This window comes from Somniosus microcephalus, chromosome 5, assembly GCF_052327205.1.
Source record: "Somniosus microcephalus isolate GS21.2 chromosome 5, FLI_Smic_1.0, whole genome shotgun sequence".
NCBI lineage: Eukaryota > Metazoa > Chordata > Chondrichthyes > Squaliformes > Somniosidae > Somniosus > Somniosus microcephalus.
Window position 1 is genome coordinate 65,765,019 of NC_140991.1, and position 23,168 is coordinate 65,788,186.

The following is a 23,168-nucleotide window of genomic DNA, read 5'->3' on the forward strand; positions in this document are numbered from 1 at the left end:
TTCAAGCCCCACTCTAGGTACTTGAGCACATAAAGCTAGGCTGACACTCCAGTGCAGTGCTGAGGGAGTGCTGCACTGTCGGAGGTGCCGTCTTTCGGATGAGACGTTAAACCAAGGTCCCATCTGCTCTCTCAGGTGGGCGTAAAAGATCCCATGGTACTATTTCGAAGAAGCGTAGGGGAGTTATCCCCGGTGTCCTGGCCAATATTTATCCCTCAATCAACATAACAAACGATTATCTGGTCATTATATTGCTGTCTGTGCACAAATTGGCTGCTGCGTTTCCCATATTACAACAGTGACTCCACTTCAAAAGTACTTCATTGACTGAGAGATGTCCGGTGGTCGTGAAAGGCGCTATATAAATGCAAGTCTTTGGGGGGGAAATTCAGTTGTTTGCGCCTCCCGTTCGCACCTCAAGAGGGCGCTAATGAGCGCAAAGCAACTAGCGCCCGTGCGCGGTGATGTTTGCGCCGCTCGCAAAATTAACTGGACTTTTTGTGGCGGCGCTAAACACTACCGCTATGATCTCTTGCGCCAGCAGATCGTGACGTCAGTCGAGTGCGCAATGCCCCATTAGCGCCCTGGACCGGATATTGAGTGGTACCGCCTGTCGCTAGCAATGACAGGTTGAGGGGAGTGTTTTGCAGTCAAAGGGACTGGGGGAGCGCTATTTAAAGGTGACCGCTTCCTGCCTTTTTTTGTTGGTGACATTTTTGCACCACGCGTTGAGAGCAAGAGAGAGACTTCTGGAGAGATTCAACGCTGTGTGAAGGGGTTTTGGGTACTGAGCAGCACTTTGCAGGTTCATTTTGATTTGCCCTTCCTTGCTTCGCCAGCACTCGGAGGTAGCGCCTCGCTCCTCGGCCTTTGCGCCTTAAGACAGGTGTGAAGCGCCTGATTTAGCACTCCAATCACCTCCCGGGGCGATAAAAGCCAAGTTTGCCGTCGGAGGCGGTAAGCTTTGCACACGGCCGATAATGGCGCCCCAAACGAGGCGATACTGAATTTTCCCCCCTTTTTCTTTACTGCTAGTTTGCCTGAATACAACTTGCAATGGGGCACCTTCTTGGATGACATCATTATTAAAATGGATCTGCCTGCCACCATTTAATTATGTTCAACTAAACCATAAAATGCCAAGTATACTGAGTAAACTTTATGTATTTTCTGTTGCATATTTTAAGAGCAACTTGCATAAATAGTCACTGGAGCTGTTTTAAAAAAAATAAAAAATAATTTTTTTTTAAAATTCATTGATGGGATGTGGGCGTCGCTGGCTAGGCCTGCATTTAGTGCCCATCCCTAATTGCCCTTGAAGATGGTGGTGAGCCGCCGCCTTGAACCGCTGCAGTCCATATGGTGTAGGTACACCCACAATACTGTTGGGAAGGGAGTTCCAGGGTTTTGGCCCAGCGACAGTGAAGGAATGGCGATACAAGTCCAAGTCAGGATGGTGTGTGGCTTGGAGGGTAACTTGTAGGTGGTGATCCCATGCGTCTGCTGCCCTTGTCCTTCTAAGTGGTAGAGGTCGTGGGTTTGGAAGGTGCTGTTGAAGGAGCTTTGGAGAGTTGCTGCAGTGCATCTTGTAGATGGCACACACTGCAGCCACAGTGTGCTGGTGGTGGAGGGAGTGCCAATCAAGCGGGCTGCTTTATCCTGAATGGTGTCGAGCTTCTTGAGTGTTGTTGGAGCTGCACTCATCCAGGCAAGTGGAGAGTATTCCATCACACTCCTGACTTGTGCCTTGTAGATGGTGGAAAGGCTTTGGGGAGTCAGGAGGTGAGACACTCGCCACAGAATACCCAGCCTCTGGCCTGCTTTTGTAGCCACAGTATTTATATGGCTGGTCCAGTTCAGTTTCTGATCAATGGTAACCCCCAGGATGTTGATAGTGGGTGATTCAGCGATGGTAATGCCATTGAATGTCAAGGGGAGATGGTTAGAGTCTCGCTTGTTGGAGATGGTCATTGCCTGGCACTTGTGTGGTGCGAATGTTAATTGCCACTTGTCAGCCCAAGTCTGAATGTTGTCCAGGTCTTGCTGCATATGGACACGGACTGCGTCAGTATCTGACGAGTCTCGAATGGTGCTGAACAGTGTGCAATCATCAGCGAACATCCCCACTTCTGACCTTATGATGGAGGGAAGGTCATTGATGAAACAGCTGAAGATGGTTGGGCCGAGGACACTGCCTGATGGGATTCAACTGAAGCTTGAACAATTCCTAAAGTTTAATTGGACTTGCATGGTTTTAGTTTTTAACTCCTTTCCTGATGTGACGTTTGACATCATCCTTGAACTTTTCTTCCTGTAGTAATTTTTTGAGATTACTCCACACTTTATTGGAATTAAGGTTAGACCATTAGAACAGAATTAAAAGTAAGATCGCTCTGTAGATAAATGTACTGTATGTGGTGTACTGATTCATGTAGAACAAAGGCTGAGCTGAGTTGTATGTATTTTGTAAGACTTTGGCAGTACTAACTCTGGTCTCGGAACAGTTGACAGCACTTTTGAGTGTAAATTGTCTTTGTTCTAGGTATTTTCAAATTCACTTCTTTTTATACCATCTTCAGATTTGCCGTCCTCTGCTGTCAGTCAGTTTGCAGGAGACTGGAGGCAAACTTCAATGCACTTTTAGGTTGTTCTCTCGGGATCCATCCTCCTTGTTTGTGCTGAGTTAAGCTGTTTTATAATTGGTTTTGGTGTCCCCTGGGGCTAGGGAACGAAAGATCAGCCAACATTCCCATTCTTGTTTGCTATTAAGTAATTCCTGCTGAAAATGCCTGTAACTGGACATGTGATTCCATCGGACTTGCCTGTTATAACCTCCTTGATCTAGCAGCCGACTGATGCTTGCTGTCGAGCCTTACACATGTGGACAGTCGCAGTGCAAGGGTGGAAGAGTGGCCCGTGCTCACTGAGCCATTCCCCTGCATAATTGTCATCTAGAGAGGAGGAGATTTTTTTCCTACTGTGTAACTATAAATTTGAAAATATAGTAGAAAAGAAAATGGTGCAACAAAAGGGAGTGAGTAGAGTATTGAAATTGAAGTAGTGCTGTATTGCAGTATGTAATTGCGAAAGGAAATGCCGAGATGAAATCTGACTCTGCCTCTAATTGCTATTAAAACTGTCTGATTGCAGTGATGTCCAAACTAATGGCAAGAACTCAGACCAGGACTCTGTTCACACAGTTGTGCTGTACCCATCTCTTTGATAGAGAATCAAAAATGATGCATATGGAAAATCTTTGCATATACTGTGTGTTCTGGTGGGATTCTGGTTTTTGAGTTGAATCTGATACGTGAACTTTATGTAATGCAGTATAGTGGACCTCGTTTATTTACCATAAAATAATGGACGGGATTTCCTGGTGGATAGAGGAAATTGGCAGATAGTGGAGTTTCACTGGAACGAGGAGTACACTTGCCATCTCTTCAGAGAAGCCTCTTGTGTAAATCATATTCTTTTAAAATCTGAAATGTTATCTAGCTGAAAAAAGGTTTGCGGTAATGGAACATAAGGAGGGAGAACTGTGTAATAGGAACAGGAGGGCAGCGCAGCAATTGGGATGTGACTGGGAGGGATAGCAGGGGAGGAAAGGCAGAGCACCAGGAAGAGAGCAGCACACACATCAGCTGTTTAGCAGAGCAGGTTCCTTGCATTCTGTTTCTTTTCAAATCTTGTTCTGTAGCTGATGCAAATCTTGTTCTGTAGCTGATGCACTATTTGAAAAGAAACAGTGCAAGGTGAGCTGAAACTGATCCTGGTACTTTTCAAGCCTTTTTCCTTCTGTAATCCCTCCCTATTTTACAATTTGAGAGTCCTGTTTCTGCCTAATGGAGGCACAGTTTATCCATACTGCTCAGAATAAAACTGCTGTAAAATCTGCAATGCTCACAGCACAAGGAGCTGCCATAGTAATGGTTTTGCTATGGCTGTAAGTTGAGGGTCAAGTTTGTGCTAATACAAGGGGGCTTCATCCATACTCGATGGTGAACCCATTCTGTATAATCACTAAAACTGGAACAGTTTAATTCACTGAGTACATTGGCAATCAGTAGATTGTTGGAGATATGGTGTGATCATGGAAGTGGCAGCCTTTGTAGCATATAGCAGGGAGCTAGGCAATGAAATGGGCTTTAATGTGACTCATTAAGGCTCTGCTAGATTTGGTAAAGAGCAAGAGAAACTCCAGAATGTTGAGAACTATACATTTTGTGATTACTCTAACTGTTTCATGAAAAGATGAACATTGTGTAATGGGTATTTCAAAATCAAATCCTTTCATATTGGCTCAGTTATTTTTAGCTGCTTTTATATTGGCTTAGTTTTAAGATCCAGTTTCTTGCATGTCTGTGAAACTGCTGCTAGGATAAAGGAGCTGGATTTTAACAGCATAAATGCCAGATGCCACTAATTGTTAATTAGTGCCATACAGACTGCCAATCTCCCAGAACCTTTAGGTCCCCAGCTCTGCCATGCTTCATTCCTTAGCCAGTAGGGTGTTTTGGATTCGGTTCTCCATGGCAGAAACTGCTATTTTATGGCAGATATCTTTTTTTTTTCTTGCACTTTTGTAGGCAAAAAATGGCCTTTCTACCATAATGTGCTCCATTTGAATGGTTTGGCTAATAACCAGCAAAATGTGAGTCAGAGCTGAGATTTGAACTTGATGAAAGACCAGGGTGAAAGTTCAGGCCTCTGCCACGAGCTACTTGGCTACTGTAAGTTTTTTTTAAAAAGGCAGAATTATATTGTCTCCCATGTCATTCTCTGGATTAAAAGATTCTTCCTTTAGTTTTCTGCATAAAACCTGTTGCATGTAAATAAAATGGCAGTAGCAAATTGATTTTCTAACGTGTACAGCAGGATTCCTTTGATCAAGAATTCATTCTTGCTCTTGTGTTGATTTCAAACCTTTTGCAGAATAGGACTTGGTTCAACATGCAAGTTGCTTTTACTTTGCTCCGGTGCTGCTGGCTCGAGATACTCTAGTCTTGTGTCAGCCATTGGTAACACCCAAGTAAACCTGGGACCGAAGGGATGGCCTGTCCCCCCCCCATCACCTCCATCCCCCACCAGGACAGCCAGTGGGCCTATGATCCCTTTTAATTTTTTTGGCCCCACACAGCCCCTTTCGCAGGCCATTCAAAATATCACGCATGCTTGATTTTTACATTGAAATGCTGGCTGCGCTGGCTTCCTGAAGCAGTGCACGGCTGCGCACCTTACAGGAAACACTACTGCGGGCCCTCTGCTTCTTCCTTGAACAGAGGCCCAACCAGTCCCCACCCAGCCTCCTCCGCCTGGTTGAACTTGTTCTTGCATTGAACAACTTTTCCTTTGACTTCTCTCTCTTCTGCCAAATAAAAGGTGTCGCTATGGGAACCTGTATGGGTTCTGGCTATGCCTGCATTTTCCTGGGATATGTGGAACTTGGTTTGTTCCAGTTCTACTCTGGTCCCCTCCCTCACCTCTTTCTGGTAGATTGGTGACTGTATTGGTGCAGTTTCCTGCTCTCGCCCAGAACTGGGAAATTTCAGCAAGTTTGCTTCAAATTTCCACCCCTCCCTCGCCTTCACATGATCCATCTCCGACTTTTCCCTTCCTCTTTCGATTTATCTCTCTCCATTTCTGGGGCTAGGCCGTCGACCAATAAAAAGCTGACAAAAGCTCATCGACCTGAAATGTTAACTCTGTTTCTCTCTCCACACATGCTGCCTGGCCTGCTGAGTATTTCCAGCATTTTCTGTTTATATACCCAAGTAAGTTGGGGAGACCCCAACAAGTCACAAGACCCAGTTTAAAAAGGAAATGGCTGTATGAGAATGGCACTAGAGCATGATAAAAATGGTTATCGTAGAAGTATGTCCCTTTTTTAATTTTGCGCCCCTGGGTACTGACAGACAACCAAGCCCTTGCAGGCAGTTTGCCTGGGCACTGCCAGTGGTAATTGAGTCAAATTTGCCGCCTTTGTTCCTGCACCAGGGGGGCTGAGCTCACGGCCAATTTGCATAGGTCAGTGATGCATTTTGCATTTGATTGGCTAGCAATTGCGCATGTAGAAACCTTGTCCACGCATAGTTCTGTCTTTGCTGGATGAGCCTGTTGTACAAGCTGGGAAAATTTGCCCAGAAGGGGGCCAACACAATTCTGAAGTGGATCTGTAATGAAAGGGCATTCGATTATTGTGAAAGCTGCAGAACAATTGGTTTCAAAGCAAAAAAAAAAAAAGTTATTGATGCTGGAAATTGTAACACACAAACCCATGCTGGAACCACTCAGCAGGACAGTCAGCATCTGTGGAGAATGGATGTGTTAATATTTTAGACATAGAGCCCTCGTCAGAACTGACAGGGTCAACACCTGAAATGTTAACTCATCTGTTCTCTCCACAGATGCTGGTTGACCTGCTGAGGTGGTTTCAAAGCAGTTTATTTTCACTAATTACAACCATATATGGGAGGAAACCTGGTCTTAAATAGGCTGGCCCATATTTATAGGTGTGATTGAAATGTTAGCTGTATCATCAATGATTCATTAAGTAGATGTACAATTATGATTTTTACTAATGTAAATATTTATCACCATGGAAGGAGGTGCAACTTGCTGTTGGCAAGAGCTCACAGTCTGGTAACTGCTAATTGAAATGCTTACTTCAGAGAAAATCTTGCAATTGGCTACATCGGAGTAGTTTTTTTTGTTCTGGGGAGAAATGTACATGCAGGTGTGCTAATGTGCAGTATATGGAGTGGATTGTGCCTCTGACTTGGCATGATCTCTAATAGGCTTCACAGCATTTTAATTGGAACTCGTCTTTTTTAAATGGCTTTAAATTTGAAGAATCGCACTTGGAATGTGTGGGAGGGCTTAACCTTTCTAATTCAGCTTTTTACTCTTCTGAATCTGAAGGGTGCTTTGAATTGAGCTTTGCTGCAATTCTGTGAAGCCTGTAGGCACCTTCCCTGATTGGCTTTAATTGAAAATGGTTCAATCTAATCCTCTTGCAGGTCAAGTGCAGCTTTTCACTTTGAAGATGCTTTAATTGACAGACTTTGCTTTCTTGGATAACCATGATAGGAAATGATAGACAACCAATCAATCGCCTTGGAAATTGAATCAGTCATATTTGTTGTGAAGCCGAGAATCCTGGAAGGTCACAGCACAAACTGTGCTTTTGGCATACTGCGCTAGTGTTCCCCACATGAACCAACTAGTCTAATTTGCCCTGCTGCTTGTGCTCCCCATATTCTTTAATACATTTTTTAACCAACTATCTAACCTGATCTTATTTGAGCTGTTATGTCTGGAGAAAGAAAAGTAATGAATGAGCATTCTATGATCGCATACCAAGTCTCAGTATTTTTGCTGTAAATTTTTTGAAACGGGTCTGTACAGTACTGGGCTGAGGGGGGGGAGGGGAGCTGTGGAATCTTACTGACTTTCTGTCTCCTGAGTTCATTAGGGTCCAGTTCCATGGCTGCTCTGCAGTAATTTGCTCAAGTAGTTATTCAACATCTGTGAATCTTGGTGGGTAATGTCAGGGCGTTTGACCATGAGCCTGATCCTGTCCTCAGTTGATATCTGCTCGCGTGCATTCAGTAGGGGATCACCTGAATAGCAATCCGAATTGGGAACCATCCAACAAAAGTTGCTTTGTGCCAAGCTGTTGTCCTTCCTATCCTACTCGAGTTGTGAATCTGCTTCTATTTGCACAGCAAGTGACTTGACCATTTCCTCTTGTGCAGTCTATGACATTGCTAGCATTGAGTGACAGGACAGCACTGCAATTTAATTGGAATTGAAGCCACGATCAAAAAGATCCAGTTCTGGTCTGGACATGTCATTTGCATACCTAATTGTAGCAGTCCTAAAGCTGTCTTCTATACCGAGCTGTAGGCTGGATGTCGCAACAGATGTGGCCAGATGAAATGCTATAAAGGCCACCGTAAAATCTTGCACGATTAACTCCGACACCTGGGAAGACACTGTCGGTCACTGACGGATCACGATGGTGTCATGTCCACCAGGTCATTTTGAATGAATTTGAGGCTGCAAAATTGAGATCTAACTGTCAAGCACTTGGCATGCAAGGCAACTCGTCTGGCTTCTAGTGCGATATTTGTATTCAGGATTGGGCTATTCTTGCATCAGCGCACCCACAGCAACCGAATCTCATTCGTCAACTCGACTGGAGACTCCACCACCTGGTTGAGATTGGCTAGCACAGAATATTAGGGATTGAGCCTCAGAACTCTGGTCTCGACAGCTTAGCTGCTCACTGCATAAGCATGCTGAGAATTCGGATCGGGAGCTTGCCGCGCGTGCAAGCCCCCGATGTGCACTCACCCTGCGCGCCGACATCTGAAGCCCGGGCCTGCTTGCATTTCCTGTCACTGGCCCGGTTCAGATGTCGGCGCGCAGTGCTTACCTGATCCAGCGGCGTAGTTAGTGCGATGTGCCGGCTGGGATCAGGTGAGCACTGTGCAGCCAATCAGGGGAGGGGAAACTCATTCATGAGTTTGACAGAAAGAGCTGTCAAACTCATGAAAACTCCTGGCCCCAAAACACTACTTAAACCTGAAAGAAAATTTAAAAAAACATTGCGCTACTTAAATGAACAATAAAGAACTCTGAAAAACTATTATAAACAATTTTAAAATTTGGGAAAAAAAAAATATTTTTTTTAAAATCGGGGCTAAAACTAAACTTACCGTACTGTAAATTCTTTAAAAATAACAAACCTGTGGAAAATTTTTTTCTCAATTGTACTAAAAGCCCACTTACCTGAAAAACTAAGTACTTGCGTGTGGTTTTTCAATGCGTAAAGACCGGAGGCCTTTACACACGCGCAACTCTTGGGGGGGGGGGGGGGGGGAAAGGAATTTCACTGCGCACACGCTACCTGTGCAGTCGCGCGCGTTCTGCCTCTTAACCCCTTGGGTCAGAGGACAGGAAATGCCGGTTTTCAGCGCATGCGCTGTGCATGCTGAAAACCGGCAATTCCTCCGGGCACACGCGCGAGTACCCCGTCCGCACTCGCGTATTGTGCCCGGAATTACTGGGCCATGAAGTCTTTTTTAAAACGTGATATTTCTTAGCTTAAGTTTGTCTTAGTAACGTATCTTTAGAAATACAAGTTTAATCAATTAAATCTCAATCCTTCACATAATTTGCATGAATACAGTTTGCAGTGCAGTGTTCAATTTTGTATTCTCCCATTCAACCTTCATATAGTTGCACATAAAGCATCGTTTTGCTGCCAATTGGAATTTGGATTCGACCTGAAATTTCACAAATCTTGGTTCATTTGTGTAGATGTAGCAAATTTTGCACTCTAAATTAACTTTAATTACTTTCAGTACAGAAATTTGGCACCTGTGAGTTGTCATTTATACTGTTAAATTTGGCACCCTTGTGCTCATGGCAGACTTGTAGATAGGACTCTGAATTTGTGGCTCATGTGTACAGATACCCTGGAATTGGAACTAAAACAATGCCAGCATGCAAACTCCACTAGATAAAAGAAAACTCTGTTTTGGAGTAGGTTTAATGTCCATACTAATTCAGAGGCAGTGCAGACTAATCATTCTATAATGCCAGTCATTTAAGTCATTTTAATACTTGAGCCAGGTTTTGGAAAAGCAATGTTGAACCTATTTCTGCATTGCTGTCCTGCATTTTATATACTGCCCAGCCTGCGCCTCTGTATCCTGCAGGGCTACACAAAGTTGATTTGCAAACCTCTGCGTATGTACAGAAGACCAACTTGAATTCAAATAGACCTCCAATAAGCCTGCAGGAGAGGGGAGCCACCAGTCAGTAGATCCCTTTACCTGAGCGAGAGTCATAACTGACGTGCTGAACTGGCTCAGTATGCACAGGTGACCAGGGTCAGGGCACAGCCAGTAGATCTGGGGCTCCAGGAATTGTTTGGTCTGGGCTGCGATCTGTTGAACAGAGGCCGATGAGTTTATTCTGCAGTACCGTTGAACGTACAAGCCACGTGCTTTGATGGTTCATGGCACTGAAATAATGTAAGAGTGTCTTAATTCTGCTTGCTAGTCAAAATAGAACTGGGAAATTCTGTATGCATGGGACTACTTGGTTGAGTGCCAGCCCTACAAACTGGACAGTTTAATGCATTCTACCCATGTGGATTTGCATACTGAGACTAGATTAAGCACACTATAAACACCAGTTAAATCCTGATCACCTGTGTTCACACTTGTAGCCTTGGCTGATTCAGCTTTCTTGGTGACCTTTGTTAATTGGCCAAATGGTGTTTGCCAGTTATCTGCAGAAAGTTGTGCATGTGATCCCACTCAATAAAAGCCCTCGTTGTGTTGGTTGTCTCCCCCCCAATTTGTTTTACCATTTGTAAGACTATTGCAGTGTTAAGTTGATCTCGATCGAATTGTTACAAATCCATAAACTGTTTGGCAGTCATATGTTCCTGTAATCTTGGCTTGTGCGTAACAAAGAGTAGGAATGTTTATCTTGGTGTTAATTGAAGAGGAACCTAATTATTTCCAGTACGTCAGCTGACTGACTTGTTAATGTGAGTAGACATTGTGCCACTATCTAATAACAGGAAGCATTAAATGTTTAAATATTAGCCTTTTTGCTGCTGAGTTTCTATACTGAATTTGTTTAACTTTTTTCTGCCAAACTTATTGATATGTGGTTAATTTTTGCTTTATTTTTCTCCCCTTTTGGCAACATTAAGTGGCTTAAAGCCAAGGTAAGATGAACAATTTCCTTTTGTAGTGCACCAGTGATAGAAATAGCCGTTGAAACTGCATCATCCTCTTCTGTTCCCATGTCTTTAGCTTTTTGGGTGCAATAGCATTTTAGATGCTAAAATAGTATTTTAGTTGGCTATCCCAATATATTCTAATATATTGATCGTAGGCGGTCTCTGTGAACTGTCATTGATCGACTTAACAGTGATTTTTCACGCGGTTTAGTAGTTATGTAGTAAATCTTTAATTGCATTTAGGGTTTCCCAGATATCTTTGGGGTATCTTGGTAAGATTCTATTCTAAGCGTATGTATATTTCTTTCACTTATGACCAGATTAAAAAAAAAAAGCTTTTCTTGAATAACAAACATTAGAAGATGTAGTGCATACCGTTCTAATTTAAATAACAAAATTGTGTACCAAATTTGTACTGGGGGGGTTGTGAAGAAGACATTTAAAAAAAAAAAAAAAAAAAAAAAAAAAAAAAAAAAAAAAAAAAAAAAAAAATTGGTTGCAATCTGGGAAATCCTTACTGTTTGTTTTAATTCCTTGCTGGGATATTGTTCCTAGGAGCCGATCATACTCCAGTACCTGCCCAGCTGGCTAATATTTATCTTTCAGCCTGGGCAGTGATGCTGAGTCTTCATGGGTGGTGGCACTTTCCAACGGAGCCCAAATCCATCCTCACCCGATGATCTGTCTTTCCACCACCCACCCCCAAACACACAATTCCAGCAGGTGGTTGTTTTGGAGGCTAATTGTAGCTCTTTCTGCCAGCCTGGCTGACCTCAGCCAATTTAGAATAGATTGGGTTTTAAAGCTTGTACTTTGCAGGTTTGTGAGCTTGGCCACGATCTACATAAACTGACTTGGCCTTCCGGGAGCTGAGCTGGTTTGTTTTGCATTATCCTGTTCATAAAACCAACCGATATTGCGGTCCATTTTATTAATATACCAAAAATAGTATCATTTTATAGCAACTGGTTTCAATTAAGTATTCCTTACTTGAACTGCAATTCATTTTTGTTGCAGCATGGAAGTAACCAGCCTGCAAAAACTGGCACGCTCACCAGGACAAACCCGCCTACACAAAAGCCACCAAGTCCCCCAATGTCTGGACGTGGAACATTAGGGTATGCTGTTACCTTTAAATTGGAAAGCCGGGTTAAATTTTTGCAATTCTGAAATATGTCATCTTCAACTTCTCTTGAAGGGGAGACTTATTTTAGTGAAATGTTCCTGATGTGTGTTTTGCATCTAGAGTGAAATGTTGCATATAATGGACCCCAATGAATAAAGTAAATATACATGAAAGATGTTTGCTCATAGATGATTATCTCCATTCCCGTCAGCGGAGTTGCATATATTTATGGTATGAGGAAGTGCTTTTAATTTCTAATGGCTTGTCTTGCTTTAAATGGTCACATTGGGCTATATCATTTGCATTTTACAAGGCGAGGAAGAGAATTTTCACTTCAGTTTAGAAATAATCCATTCTGTATCTCCATTGTATGTTAAGTCTTCTGGATCATAAGTACAAATATGGTGAGGGCTTGGAATTGGTTAGGTTGTTGCTATAGTGGTGTGTAGAATAGAAATTGACCTTTTAGTTAGGTGAAAACCTATATTTAGCCTTGAACAAACAACACGCCAGAGAGCGTTAACCTATATTTCAGTTTGTGTTGCTGGATTTTTTTTTATTGCAATGAACTCTCGTACTTGTGAAGCTTCTGTAAATGAAATGAACAGGAAATAGATTTAACTTGATATTGGTAAAATGAGGACTTGCCTGAAATAAATAAAAACTGTAAAGTAGAATATAGTGCATGCCCACCTAGAACCTGAAAAAATTGTTTTCTCTTTTCATATCTCGAGCCTTTCTGGGCCATAAAGCATTCACAGCCTGAGGGTAGGAAGGGAACTTACACTTGAGTGTCTTGCACCAACCACTGGAATACCTGAGCAGCCTTGGGTGTGTCAGTTTTATTCCTCCGTACTTAAATCAGGGCCCAAATTTTTAACTACTCCCATAAGGTTGCTGTTAACCATACAAAGTAATATTGAGAACCTAGAGGATCACTTGTTTTGACAAAAGCTGGTGTAGGCAGCGTCTGATTCCTAGCTACTTGTTTGCTCAAACGCGCCTATTCTTTGTACAAATATATGAAGTAACTTTTTCTCTGCCTTCAGACGAAACACTCCCTACAAAACGTTAGAGCCTGTCAAACCACCTGTTATTCCTAACGATTACATGACTAGTCCTGCTCGGAATGTGGCTGCAAACCAGCAAAGCCCTATTAGAACAGCATCACTGAACCAAAGGCCGAGAACGCACAGGTATGAATGCTTTATCCGTGATCAATGACTCAACTTTTACTCTGAAATGACATTTTATCAGGGTTAGGATAATTGAAGCTGGATCTGCTCTTAAACTATTTTTATATTGATAGCTGTGCTAGTAGCCCTGGCTCCCAACAAGCAGATCTTGTGCATCTGGTGACAAATCCAAAGCAAACTTGCCTGATTTGCCAATGCTGGTGGAGGAAGCACCTATTTTTTTTTTTGCCAGAACTTGCTGGTTGCTGGCTTCAGAAAATTCAAGCTTGTTTTGGGCTCCTGCTCCCTCAAGTTAGCCGATGCCACTAGCATGGCACTTAACCCAGTATAAAAGAAGCATTTGTTTGTCTGCTTGCTTTTCCCTCAATTGACCTTGGTGCTGGGTGGTGTTAAATTACATGTACTCTTTTTCCCTTTGAAGGTAATTGAAGTTCTGCATTGGCAGTTGTACCAGCCTGATGCTAACCTCCTGTGTGACAGATGTATGTGAAGTGAGAGGTTTTAAAACACTAGCTGATGAACTGTATGTGGGGGAAGGGGAATTCAATAGATACTAAAATCAGAAGTGATACCACTTTTTTGAATTGTGGAAGGTATATATGATGGCCTCCCTCCTGGTCTCTGTTCATGATCATACTTGAACGTCTTTTCATTGAATGTATGCCCCCATTCCTTTTTTCTTAAAATATCACCTCACACTTGTCCAAATTAGATTGCATCTACCACCTGTCTGTTCGTTCTGCTAACTTGTTTGTCTTCCTAAAGTCTCTTGGTCATCGTCACTATTTAGCAAACCTCCTTTTGTCATCAGCAAATTTCGAGCTTGGGTTCATTAAGCCCAAGTCGAAATATGTGCATACATATAGCACTTCCGATCATTCTCCAATCTGATCAGCATCCATGGACTATGTTTCTGGTCCATAAACCAACTTTCTATCTATCTAGATACCTAATTGCCTTCAGAAAATCCTTACCTTTATCCAATTCATCACTTCTTCCAAAATAAAAGTATTAACTTTGCCAAACATGACTTGCCTTTAATAAATCAGTACTAACTGTCCTTAATTATCCCATCTATTTCTAAAAACTCATTGTATTATGGCTACTGGGTTTGCTCACATTAGTTAAACCTCCATCAATTTAAAATTGGCAAGACCAAAGCCAGAAACTCTTTCTTTATTCGTTTATGGGATGTGGGCATCGCTGGCGAGGCCAGCATTTATTGTCCATCCCTAATTGCCCTTGAGAAGGTGGTAGTGAGCCAGCTTCTTGAACCGCTGCAGTCCGTGTGGTGAAGGTACTCCCACAGTGCTGTTAGGTAGGGAGTTCCAGGATTTTGACCCAATGATGATGAAGGAACAGCAATATACTTCTAAGTTAGGATGATGTGCGATTTGGAGGTGATGTTCCCATGTGTTTGCTGCCCTTGTCCTTCTAGGTTGTGGGTTTGGGAGGTGCTGCCGAAGAAACTTTGGCGAGTTGCTGCAGTGCATCTTGTAGATGGTACACTGCAGCCACGGTACAGCAGTGTTCAGTGCCATTCACAACTCCTCAGATAATGAAGCAGTCCATGCCCGCATGCAACAAGACCTGGACGACTTTCAGGCTTGGGCTGATAAGTGGCAGGTAACACTTGTGCCACAGACGTGCCAGGCAATGACTATCTCCAACAAGCGAGAGTCTAACCACCTCCCCTTGACATTCAACGGTATTATCATTGCCGAATTCCCCACCATCAACATCCTGGTGGTCACCATTGACCAGCCACACACATACTGTGGCAAGAGCAGGTCAGAGGCTGGGTATTCTGTGGCGAGTGTCTCTCCTCCTGACTCCCCAAAGCCTTTCCACCATCTACAAGGCATAAGTAAGGAGTGTGATGGAATACTCTCCACTTGCCTGGATGAGTGCAGCTCCAACAACACTCAAGAAGCTTGACATCATCCGGGACAAAGCAGCCCGCTTGATTGACACCCCATCCACCACCTTAAACATCCACTCCCTCCAACACCGGCATACCGTGGCTGCAGTGTGTAACATCTACAAGATGCACTGCAGCAACTCACCAAGACTTCTTTGGCAGCACCTCCCAAACCCGCAACCTCTTCCACCTAGAAGGACAAGGGCAGCAGGCGCATGGGAACACCACCACCTCCAAGTCACACACCATCCTGACTTAGAAGTATATCGTCGATCCTTCATCGTCGCTGGGTCAAAATCCTGCAACTCCGTCCCTAACAGCACTGTGGGAGTACCTTCACCACATGGACTGCAGCGGTTCAAGAAGGCGGCTCACCGCCACCTTTTCAAGGGCAATTCGGGATGGGCAATAAATGCTGGCCTTGCCAGCGACGCCCACATCCCATAAACGAAGTTTTAAAAAAGTTGCTGCTTTTGTCTACACTACTTGTAGTGCTTTGTATTACGGGTAGATATTTAATTTCATTACCCATAACTTAAAGTAGATCAATTAAGTAGTGAAGAAACTAAACTGTAAACTAAGTTACTTAAGTACAAATTTAATTACATTTAATTAAATAGAACAAGGCCATATAGGGATGGCCGTGCAGGTGGTGTGCCTCAACCGCAGGATGTGGGAGTTGTGGAGAGCATTGTGATCCTGGACAACCACGTTTGCACTAGTTCAGAGTTGTTGAGCTGAAGTCTGAGGTGCAGACATTGCAGGGCATCGGGGAAAAGGAGAGTTACCTGGACACTTTGACCCAGGAGGCAGTCACAGTCCTTGGATTTGGTAGTGGTACAGGTCTGGTTAATGGTGAGGGACAGGAGAGTGTCTCTGCAACTCGGGCAGGTAAGGCGACCCCAGGTGAAGTGCTGGAGGAGCCTTGGCATTTGTCCTTATTCAGCAGGTCTGAGGTTCTAGCTGCCTGTGTGGATGAGGAAAAGCCTGCAGGATGGATGAGCAGGCTGACCATGGTGTAGGAAGTCATTCAAGTGGGGGGAGTGAAAGGGAATGTAGTTGTGGTAGAGGACAGTATAGTCAGGGATAGATACTGTTCTTCGCAGCTGCAACTGGGAGTTCCGACAGTTGTGTTGCCTCCTGGTGCCTGGGTTAAAGACGACATCTCACGGCTGGAGAAGAACTTGGGATGGGGAGGATCCAGTTGTCGTGGTCCACGTAGGAACCAACGACCTAGGTAGAACTAGGAATGAAGTTCTGCTGAGAGTTTGAGGAGTTGGGGTCCAAATCAAAAAGCAGAACCTCAAAGGTAATAATCTATGGATTGTTACTTGAGCTACGTGCCAATTGGCATAGGGACAAGCAGATTAGAAGGTTAAATGTGTGGCTGAGTGGTGTGGGAGGCAGGGGTTTTGCTTCATGGGGCACTGGCACCAGTACTGGGGGAAAGAGGGAGCTGTTCTGTTGGGACAGGCTCCACTTAAACCGGGCTGGAATCAGTGTCCTGGCGAATCGAATAACTAGGGCAGTGGACAGGGCTTTAAACTAATGAAGGGGGTGGGTGGATGATTGAGGAAAGAGTAAATTTAAAAGCAGCAAGAGAACTGTCAAGGCTCTAAAGCAGAGTTTTGGGTAAAAATAAGCAGAGTGGGTCAGGAAGGAACAGAGAGTAACAAAGGTAATAGGGCATCAGTGACTAAGGTTCTTCCGGGGAAAAATATAAAAACGCTAAAGGCGCTATATCTGAGTGCACGAAGCATTCGCAGCAAAATAGATGAATTAATAGTGGAGATAGAAATTAACAAGTTTGATCTAATGGCCATTACGGAAATGTGGTTGCAAAGTGGCCAAGGTTGGGAACTAAATATTTTAGGATACTTAACTTTTAGAAGAGATAGGCAAAGTGGAAAAGGAGGTGGGGTAGCCCTGATAATAAAGGATGGGATAAAGACAGTAGAGAGAAAGGATCTTAGCTCTGAAAATCAAGAAGTAGAATCAGTTTGCGTGGAGCTAAGAAACAGCAAGGGGCAGAAAACATTGGTGGGAGTTGTTTATAGGCCCCCAAACAGTAGTTGTAATGTAGGGCAGAGTATAAATCAGGAAATTAGAGGTGCATGTAACACGGGTAATACAGTAATCATGGGGGACTTTAATCTACATGTAGACTGGGCAAACCAAATTTGCAGTAATAATGTGGCAGACCAATTCATGAAATGTATGCAAGATAGTTTTCTAGATCAGTATGTTGAGAAACCTACCAGGGAACGGGCTATTTTAGATCTAGTATTGTGCAATGAGAAAGGGTTAATTAATAGCCTTGTAGTGACCATAATATGATAGAATTTTACATTGAGTTTGAAAGTGATTTAATTAAATCCGAAACTAGGGTCTTCAATCTAAACAAAGCAAACTACGTAGGTTTGAGGGGTGAGTTGGCTAAGGTAGATTGGGAAACTACATTAAAAGGTATGATGGTAGAGAAGCAATGGCTAGCATTTAAAGAATTAATACATAACTTACAACAAATAAACATTCCTTTTTTAAGGTACAAAAACCCCACAGCAAAAGTGGTCCAAATGTGGCTAACGAGAAGTTAAAGGTAGTATTAAATCAAAGGAAGAGGCTTATAATGTTGCCAAAAAGAGCAGTAAGGCGGAGGATTGGGAGGATTTTAGAATTCTGCAAAGGAGGATCAAGAAAGGGAAAATAGAATAAGAGAGTAAACTAGCAAGAGACATAAAAACAGACAGTAAAAACTTCTATAGGTATGTAAAAAGGAAAAGATTAGCGAAAGTAAATCTGGGTCTCTTACAGGCTGAGACAGGAGAAATTATAATGGGGAAATAAGGAAATGGCAGAGAAATTCAACAAAATACTGTCTATCTTCACAGAAGGTGCAAAAAACCTCCTGGAAATAGTGCTGAACCAAGGGTCTAACGAAAATGAGGAACTGAAAGAAATTAGTATCAGTGAAAAAAATAGTACTGGAGAAATTAATGGGACTGAAAGCTGATATATCCGCTGGACCTGATGGCCTACATCCTAGGGTTTTGAAAGAGGTGGCTATTTTGAAAGTGGATGCATTGGTTGTCATCTTCTAGAATTTCATTGATTCTGGAAAGGTTCCTGCAGATTGAAAGGTAGCAAATGTAAGCCCACTATTTATTTAAGAAAGGAGGGAGAGCGAGAAAATGGGGAACTACAGACCAGTTAGCCTGACAGTAATAGGGAAAATGCTAGAATCTATTATTAAGGACGTGGTAACAGGGCACTTAGAAAATAATAGGATTAGGCAGAGTCAACACAGATTTATGAAAGGGAAATAGTGTTTGACAAATCTGATCAGAGTTTTTGAGGTTGTAACTAGCAGAATAGATAAAGGGAAACCAGTGGATGTGGTATATTTGGATTTTCAGAAGGGATTCAATAAAGTGCCACACAAGAGGTTATTAAACAAAATTCAGGCTCATGGGATTGGGGGTCATATACTAGCATGGGTTGAGGATTGGTTAATGGACAGAAAACAGAGTAGGAATAAACGTATAATTTCGGGTTGGCAGGCTGTAACTAGTGGGGTACCGCAAGGATCAGTGCTTGGGCCTCAGCTATTCACAATCTACATCAATGATTTGGATGAGGGGACCAATTGTAATATATCCAAGTTTGCTGATGATACAAAGCTGGGTGGGAATGTAAGTTGTGAGGAAGATGCAAGGAGGCTTCAAGGGGATATAGACAGGCTAAGTGAGTGGGCAAGAACATGGCAAATGGAATATAATGTGGAGAAATGTAAAGTTATCCACTTTGGTAGGAAAAATAGCAATGCAGTATTTTTTAAATGGAGAGATTGGGAAATGTTGGTGTTCAGAGGGACCTGTGTCCTTGTACATGAATCTCTGAAAGTTAACATGCAGGTACAGCAGGCAATTGGGAAAGCAAATGGCATGTTGGCCTTTATTACAAGAGGATTTGAGTATAAGAGTAAAGATGTCTTACTGCAATTATATAGGGCCCTGGTGAGACCACACCTGGAGTACTGTGTATAGTTTTGGTCTCCTTACCCAAGGAAAGATATACTTGCCATAGAGGGAGCGCAACGAAGGTTCACCAGACTGGTTCCTGAGATTGGGGGGGGGGGCGGGGATTGTCCTATGAGGAGAGATTGAGTAGACTAGGCCTATATTCTCTGGAGTTTAGAAGAATGAGGTGTTATCTCATTGAAACATACAAAATTCTTATAGGGCTTGAAGGGGTAGATGGAGGAAGGATGTTTTCCCCTGGCTGGGGAGTCTAGAACCAGGGGACACGGTCTCAGACTAAGGGGTCGGCCATTTAGAACTGATGAGACATTTCTTCACTCAGGGTGGTGAATCTTTGGAATTCTCTACCCCCTGAGGGCTGTGGAGGCTCAGTCGTTGAGTATATTCAAGACAGAGATCGATAGCTTTTTGGATATTAAGGGAATCGAGGGATATTGGGATAGTGCAGGAAATTGGAGTTGAAGTAGATGATCAGCCATGATCGTATTGAATGGTGGAGCAGGCTCGGGGGGGGGGGGGTCGAATGGCCTACTACTATTTCTTATGTTCTTATGTTAACTGTGTATGCAAATGGTCAGTACCTGATTCTAGCAGGTCTCACGGTTAGCGTTTATTGATTGTGTATTTGGGTCCTAGACAGGTTACTAATTGTTGTTCAGGGCTATGGATTTTTCAACTAAGTCACTAGAAGAATGTATGCATCAGTCTTATTGCTGCATGCCATTTTAATGTCTCTCACTTCAGCCACGTGAGTTTCATTTGTTCTTAGGTTGGCATTTTGCAGTATGTACAAATTATGGCATTTCACGATGGTTAGAAACTGTTTTCCCAGCTTGAATTGCATCCCTGGTTTAAGCATCGTGAACAAGAGCTGGTGGTGGTTGGGGAGACCCATAGCTCAAATAATCCCACTTGTGACTGTTGAATAATGTGCGTTTCTCAATGCAACACCAGAAACACTTTCATTCTTTTAGAGCATTGATGAAACCAAACTAATGTTTGTTGCATCGAGTTCTTAATAAACATGAACTCATAGAGCAAAACTAACACAATTTCAATCTCATTTAATTATCAGAAGAATAATGGGTATGGGATTAAATAATACGCTAGTGTATAGCATTTCTGTGAAGCTAGGGCTAAGGTGTCTTTTCTGAACACAGGAACAAAATGTCAAACTCTGGTTTCAATTACAGGAAACTTTGTGCTATCCGGCACCGACTGGACCGAGCTGTTGCCGTTCCCTCAAAACTGCCGGACAAACCAGCGCTAATGTTGAAACATACGGAGATTTTGAGCTCCGTATCAGGCAACAAACCCTGTTGCTTAGCAGCAGCTTCTAAACAGTCGGCCGTACTCTCTGTAGCTTAGCAACAGCTTCAGCGAGACCTTGCAGAGCTTGACTTGAGAAAAAAGCAACGAAAAGCAAAAAAACCTAACTAAACGGCTCCTGATTTTTGCCGGTGGCTCGAGCTTGCCGGACATTTAGCCTCTGGATAGCACAGTTTCCTGTAATTTATTAATATTGATTTCATAATTTCCTGTTTGTGTTCACCGTCTTTTGTTCGTTTTGTCCATCTGTGTTGTGCCGTAACTTGATTTTGTTTATGTTTTATGTTTTCCCGGTAGATTCAGATTGTTCTTCTAGATGTTTATTCCCTTAAAGATCTCTCATTTACATATTGCATTATTACATCTCTCGTGCGTCACGGACAATGAATTGCTTTGAAGTACAGTCACTGTTGCGTTACAGCAGCCGTCTTGCGTACATTTAAACCCTGTAAATAACAATAAAATGAATGACCAGTTGACCTATTTTGTTAATGTTGTTAGTTGCCAGAGAAACATTGGCTAGGACACCAGATCTATTTGCTCTTCAGAAAGTTGCATGGGATTTTTAATGTCCATTGGAATAAGAAGTTGAAGCTTTGGTTTAAAGTCTCATCCAAAGAATGGCACCTGACAATGCAGCACTCCCTCAATATTGCACTGAAATGTCACCGAGTTACGTGCTCAAGTCCTGGAGTGGGGCGTGAACTTGGATGTTTGTGTGCGATGGGCCGGCTAACTGACAGATTTTCACCCTTTTGCTTTGTTTTACTTGTTCTAATGCTCTGTTAATCTAAAGCTATACCTGTATAGCAACCATTCTCAAATCAGCTGTCGTATGGAGTAAGCCAATCAATTTGCCACTTGCACTGCCTGGCTGGAACTCCATCTCCTGTCTAGGATGAGCACCGGGTTGGATGAATATAGGAAAATGTTAAGTTTTCAGAAACAATCTTGGTGAAGTAGCCAATTAGTGACTTGCAGCACGTTTATCAAATGTGATGCATATCTGAGATCCAGTAATATTCTCACATGGCATATAGTTGCACACATTGAAATGTTGACACTATTGGTGACAGCTGTGCCATATTGAGTTGAGGGGGAAGAGAAAAGGTAATACAATCTGCTGTACTCTAAATTTAGCTTTCTTTATTTCACTTGTAACCTTCTGGAAACCACGTGTGTCTCAGCGGTTCAGTAATTTCTTCGGTAAATGGCAGGTTGTTGGTGTATCATGACAAAGTACAACCTGGAAAGGATTTCTTCACAGATGATTTTGAATACACCTCTGTATAGTAGACCAAATCCGCAATTGTGATAGTTTTTCTTGATTCCTCCCCCCCCCCCCCCCCCCCCCCCCACCAATTTTTTTTTTTTTTAAGTAAATGTAGCCAAGCTGTACATGCGAGATTCAACCAGGGTGCTTCCTGGCATGTGTGGAGTTTGTTGATCTGAGCCAGACCAGAAGGCGCACTAATTGGCCTCTGAACCCCTCTTTTATGGAGGGTAACGATGGCTAGTGTTCCAGCACCCATTGCTTGAAATGCATATGTGCATGTTGTGAGGACAGGATTGGCCTTGACTGTTTTACCTCTATGGTTGAATAGCCAGCTGAGACTCAGAGGCTTGCACGTGAATCTAGGGACAAGATACTGCAGCCCTTTATTAAACTGTGACCTAGCACGGAGTCATTGCTTTTGGAATAGGCACGGGAAAAATCACAGTTTTATCTGATTATTTTTAATTTTTCCTTTTAGTGGGAGCAGTGGAGGAAGTGGAAGCCGAGAAAATAGTGGGAGCAGCAGTATAGGCATTCCTATTGCTGTGCCTACGCCCTCACCACCTACCCTTTTGCCAGGTCTGTTGACTTCTAATGCTTTATAGATTCATTAATGGTTGCTGCTTAAGAATCTGTTAAAGTTGTTTAAGTCTTTGAGAATTCATTTCTCTGTATTTTAAAAATGAGGAAGCTTTTTATCACTACACCTACAAAAATATGGAATTGCTGACTTGTGTTCAATAATTTGCACTAAAATAGACAGGAAAAGGTGAGCTGAGAATTCTTAACCAGTCAAGTCAGGTTGTAACTGCAGAGAAATGTCCAGGAAATCGGAATTGACATTTGCAATGATAGCATCAAAACTTCCTTGATACTTGACGGGTCATGTCACTGGTGGTATGGATATGCACAGTACAGTGCACATGTCTGGTCCTCAAGTTTCTGTTCTGTGGATAACCCTTGACTTGTAGTCTACATTTCAACCTTATTTTAATACATGTGCACGGCCAAGTTCTTGCTGGGAAAAAGACGCAAGGCCAAGTGAGAATGGAGTTTAATGGTTCTCTGCTTTTACACTTGAATGTTCCTCTTCAATTGCTGTTTTTGGAATTTCAGAAGGTGCACCCAAAAGCTCTGTATTTGGCAAAGTATCTGAATTTCTGGAATAGATTGTGCTACTTTATTAAGACAAAACAATGGGTTAGTGGCTTTGGATTTCAACAGCATTTCCATGTGAAACAAGATGTGCTGGTGAATATGGCAGGATTTGCATGGTCCTTCCTGTAAAATATAATGCAGAGTAGCTGGGCTTTGTTAGATGCCATATAGATCTGAAATCAGTGGGCAAATGATGCAACGATGTAGAAATTTCCTGCTGTTGAAAGAAACGCAGCTGCTTGTTCAGCGCCCCATATTTTGCAATATTATAACCTAAAGCTGTTGTGTTCAAGGTGCAACATGGATTGCAAGATATTTCCCTCCCCGTCCCCATTTTCTGTGTGTACCGTTTTC

The 23,168-nt window shown here is 42.8% G+C and overlaps 1 protein-coding gene across 15 annotated transcripts in view; it reads left to right on the forward strand.

Moving 5' to 3' along the window:
* Positions 1 to 23,168, forward strand: part of abi1a (abl-interactor 1a) — a 113,728-nt gene that overhangs the window by 74,586 nt on the left and 15,974 nt on the right. For 9 of the 15 annotated variants that reach the window (XM_085987723.1, XM_085987716.1, XM_085987719.1 and 6 more), the window contains 4 exons: positions 10,739 to 10,753; positions 11,786 to 11,886; positions 12,944 to 13,090; positions 22,135 to 22,235. In XM_085987723.1, the coding sequence (XP_085843849.1) occupies positions 10,739 to 10,753; positions 11,786 to 11,886; positions 12,944 to 13,090; positions 22,135 to 22,235 (364 nt within the window). The remainder of the gene's footprint in view (positions 1 to 10,738; positions 10,754 to 11,785; positions 11,887 to 12,943; positions 13,091 to 22,134; positions 22,236 to 23,168) is intronic. The other 6 variants (XM_085987726.1, XM_085987717.1, XM_085987721.1 and 3 more) reach the window with 1 other exon arrangement.